Raw genomic sequence first — 4,667 nt, forward strand, 5'->3', positions numbered from 1 at the left:
TGAGTCTTAATTTTTTTAGTACTTTTGTGATGATTTTTCAAGTTTTGTTGTTGGTCTTATTGTAATGATCATGTTCAAAGTAGGAGTAACCTTTTTGGACTGATAATTTCATTCACAAAACTGAATATAATTTGCTTGCTAGCTAGTGCATAGTATTAATGCCAAAGGTGTGAAAATGTTCCAAGGAGACATTACGTGTAGTGGATCATGATGGTATACGTAGTGCACCACCACTTGCCCTAGAGATCCTTTTGTCTAATTACACAACAATGTGCTTACTTCTTATCCATGGCCTAGTCACTACTTCTTCCTTTATAAATGTGATAGTGTAATGGTACCTGGAATGAACTTATAGGCATATCTCAACTTCAAAGAAGGAAAAACATTTCACTTGACCATAGGCTTCTATTGAGGATAGAAAAGGTTTACTTTGCGAAAAGTTTGTTATGTAATTCATAGTAGGTTCAAAGAAGGATAAAAAACAAAGTACTCTATCCTCAAATGCTTGTGCAAGGCCTCTTGTTACCTAATATGATGACATTTTCTAGTATGTTGAAAGCATGTGGCAACATGGGAAAATTGGTAGTACATATTGAAATGAAATTAGATTTTGAGATGGATGGAGGAGTTATGGGATAGATTGGCTCCAATAGTAGCATAATCTCTACGGAAAGCATAGTGTGCAGATGTTTCAGGGTCAAATAATGTTGGTCCAAGAAACCATTACTTCCGTTTCGTTAGAATTGATGAGTTCATTAAAAGCTGGAAATGATAATATTCCTACACATATGGATTATGAGTGGCTACAATAACTTTTCGGAAGCTTTGGAGCTGCATTCCAATCTTTCGATTGACAAAGTGTAGGATAATATGGAAGTTTTCTCCCCATTTAGTTGGTTGTTTTCCTCTACTTTGGATGTATATAGATTTGTTTCCTCGGCTCGGTTAAACTAAGGATCCATGGCTAGCCATTTTCTTACACAAGACGGGCTTGGGAAGGATAATCGTTTCCTTTCCATCTATTTTGTATGTTGTCGCTGATATACTTTTTTTAAACTAATGGAAGGATATTTTGTTTTGAAAAAAAAAGGGTAAAAAAACAAAGTAACAACTAATTTCATTTTTCAAATTGTGGTGACGTATCATGAAAAATGCAATTGTGGCTAAGCTCTTTTTGCTTTGTTTAAAGAAGAGGTACAATTACTATTAACAGAAGAAAAGAAATCACATGTTTCCTTACGAAACTACAGTGGTACGTAGGACGTTGGAGTGTTGGACAATATATATATATATATATATATATACTATGGTCATTGACACCTGAGGAATAGCCTAAGCATTCGTTTTGTCACTGTTGGCGAAGTTACATTTGAACTAAAAGACATGATATGGTTAGGTATATCTCTAATGTATACTTTATTCTTGTTTTCGTCCCTCGAATATAGGTAAACTTACCATTATATGTGGAAGAGACAATGGGGAACATCACACAATTGTAAACTGCGCATACCTTATGGTAATTTGCATCTATCCTATTTTCTAAGACAAAGAAGATAATTTTTTATCCAGAGTAAAGTTCGAATTTGGGGAATTGAAGTCGACTCTATGATAAATTGGATTTTGAGGTGCCACGAAATGCTAGGTTGGACCTCGGGATCAAAGTTTTTTCACCAACTTGGATTCTGAAAATCATTTCCTCACGCATTTTTGTAGGACTTCGATTCATGTGTCGTAAAAAATTTACTTTTTGGTTATGATGTTTCTTTTCTTTCGAGAAAAGGCAATCATACCTAGAAAGGTATCTATTCGAAAAGTTTCTTTGTTTAAACTAGCGAGGGCACCTAAAAGTATCCCATCCCCTCAAAAACTATCATGAGAAATTCTCGCTTTTGGTCTCTAAGATAGTGATGACATAAAACGTGGGTATGCAAGAAGGGGGAGGGGGAGAGAGAGTGATTATGAAGAGTGGATTGCAATAAATTGACATAGTAAGTGACCTTTACACCATTTTCATGCTTTCTAACTAATCCCCTTAAATATTTGTTTAACACAGGTTGATTTGATGGCATATTTGTCATGGCAAATTCAACTAAAGCAAAACCAAAGTTTGGATGAATATAAACATATATTTCTAGGCCAATTGAAAGGTAGGCTATCATTACGCTTGACAAACCTTACAAGTTTTTGATGTTGTAATTGGTGAATTTGATATGTAAGATGGGTAATGTTTTTCTCTTTATGAATCATGTTGAAAATGCACAACTAAGGGCAAGATGATAAGATAACCAATTAGCAACTTACAAGAACCTACCTTAAGGAAATAAATGGCCTAATGTTCTATTGCAAGGTAGTAAAATAGCCAACTAACAATCTCTATGGCAACAACTCACCGTAAAGGACAAAATGGCATAAATTTCATATAATCTGGTAGTTACTTCAATCTTACTTGCAAACTCGATATCGTCCCAAAGAGATTGGTCATCTCTTTTTCTTTTAGTCTTTCTTCATACTCAGCAGTAGTAATCCATATTTTTTACTAACCTATGCAGTAGTAGTATTTCTTGTGTTCAAAACCCAATGATCACACCTCTATATTACTCAGTACATGTACCCTTAAATTTACTACATGCCAATGTGTGCAAAATGAACAAAAAAACAGAGCATTGAGCATCTATGAACAAATGCAAAGTGAAGGTCTTGCTCCAAATGCAATCACCTTTATTTTGATTCTGAAAGCATGTAGCAGCATTGGCCTTGTTGAGAAAGGTGAAAATTTCATAAAAAGCTTCTCAGGGGAGGATTTTTGGAGAATGATATTGTTCTTAGAGTTGCTTTAGTGGGTATGTATGCAAAATGTGGTGCACTTGAAAAAGTGCAACAAGTGCTTGAAGGGCTTTCTACTTGAGACACTATTTGTTGGAATGCATTAATCACAACGTATACTAAGCAAGGGCATGACCATGAGGCATTAAATTGTTTCAAACAAATGATAAATGATGGTCTTTCTCCCAATGGAAGCACTAACCTTTCCATTTTGAAGGCTTGTGGCAATTTAGGGGCTATAGAGAAAGGCAAACAAATTCATGATCAAATTCGGAGCAGAAACTTCATAGAGAAGGATATTGTGCTTGCTAACGGTTTAGCTTATATGTATGTTAAATGTGGAATGCTTGACAAAGCTCAAAAATCACTCGAAGACCATTCTAATCACAATGTCATCACATGGTCTGCAATAATTTATGGGTATGTTCAACATGGACAAAGCCATGATGCACCCAATAGTTTCAAACAAATGCAAAATGAGGGTTTATCACATGATGTTGTTACGTTTATTTGCACTCTAAAGGCCTGTGGAAGCATGGGTGCTATAGACAAGGGCAAACAAATTCATGATGAGGTCGTGAAAAGGAAATTGTTGGAGAAGAATATAGTTCTTGGCACTACTCTGGTTCATATGTATGCTAGATGTGGTATGCTTGAGAAAGCGAGAAAAGTACTAGAAGAGCTTCATCTTCGAGATGTGATTGCTTGGTCAGCCCTTATTGTTGGCTATGCTCAACAAGGACAAGGACATGTAGCCCTGAAGTGTCTCAAACACATGGAAAGCGAGGGCATATCTCCTAACAACATAACATTATTATGTGTGCTACAACTTTACTTTTTCCTTCATGTCTCTCGCTGTCAATTTCGAAATTCATATTTTATCACGCCATATCATAGCCTACTTGCAAGTGCTCACTTTGAGCTCATAAAAGATGCCAAAATGTTTTTTGAGATTATGACTACAAAATATTGTATTTCTCCAAACTTAGAGCATCTTAATTGCATGGTTGTAGTATTTGGATGTGGGGGGCAATTTGATAAGGCTATTTCAGTGATCAAGGCAATGCTATTTTTTGAGTATTCAGCCATAGGGATTTCACTATTGGGTGCTTGTAGGAAGTGGGGAAATGTGAAGCTTGGGAGTTTGTCCTTTGATCAAGCCATACAACTAGATAATAATGGTGTGGAGGCATATGTTCGCATGGTTGATATATTTGGAAGTGTTGGTATGTTAGAGGATGAAAAAAAATTCGAAAACATGATCAGAATAAAACATGATTCTTGGAGAACGCAAGAATATGAACATGCCATGGATGTCTATGTCAATGAGCATACTATGGATGCCTATATTGATCATGGATGAGTTGATAGATCTGGTGGGTTTTAACAACTCATAAACATGAACATACCATTGATATCTATATCAATGAGCATGTCATGTATGCATTTATTGATGAGATTAACATGGATTTCTATATCGATGATGGTTGTATATAAGGGAACCAGAATCTGCAAACTATGAACATGAATATATCATGGATGTTGATGAACATGCAATGAAATTTCTGCCCATAATGCATAGATCTAAGGGAACTTGAGTTCACAAATCAAAGAGTCATGAACCCAAGCTTAGGGCTTGGAGAAAGCAAGGAATATTGAACATCAATGTACAAAAAACTATGTGTGGTTATTGTATATACACATCAAATCGGCCATGATGAGAGTACAAGGGAATCGATTGGTATATCCAACACAACTTTTGTATTTCTTATGATTTTATAATACCAGGGTGTATCTTTTTGAATAATAATAATAATAATAAAATTACTACACACCATTTGTGG

At 35.4% G+C, this 4,667-nt stretch overlaps 1 protein-coding gene across 1 annotated transcript; it reads left to right on the forward strand.

The window, feature by feature from the left end:
- Window positions 1–3,358: 3,358 nt before the first annotated feature.
- LOC147847394 (putative pentatricopeptide repeat-containing protein At3g28640) lies at window positions 3,359–4,186 on the forward strand. Its single transcript, XM_087339245.1, has 2 exons — window positions 3,359–3,611; window positions 3,837–4,186. The coding sequence occupies exons 1-2, from the start codon at window positions 3,359–3,361 to the stop codon at window positions 4,184–4,186; spliced, it is 603 nt and encodes a 200-aa protein (XP_087195371.1).
- Window positions 4,187–4,667: the final 481 nt, after the last annotated feature.

This window comes from Azolla caroliniana, unplaced genomic scaffold, assembly GCF_043228905.1.
Source record: "Azolla caroliniana isolate FFs.n. ecotype wild unplaced genomic scaffold, voAzoCaro1.0.p SCAF_1074, whole genome shotgun sequence".
Taxonomy (NCBI): domain Eukaryota; kingdom Viridiplantae; phylum Streptophyta; class Polypodiopsida; order Salviniales; family Salviniaceae; genus Azolla; species Azolla caroliniana.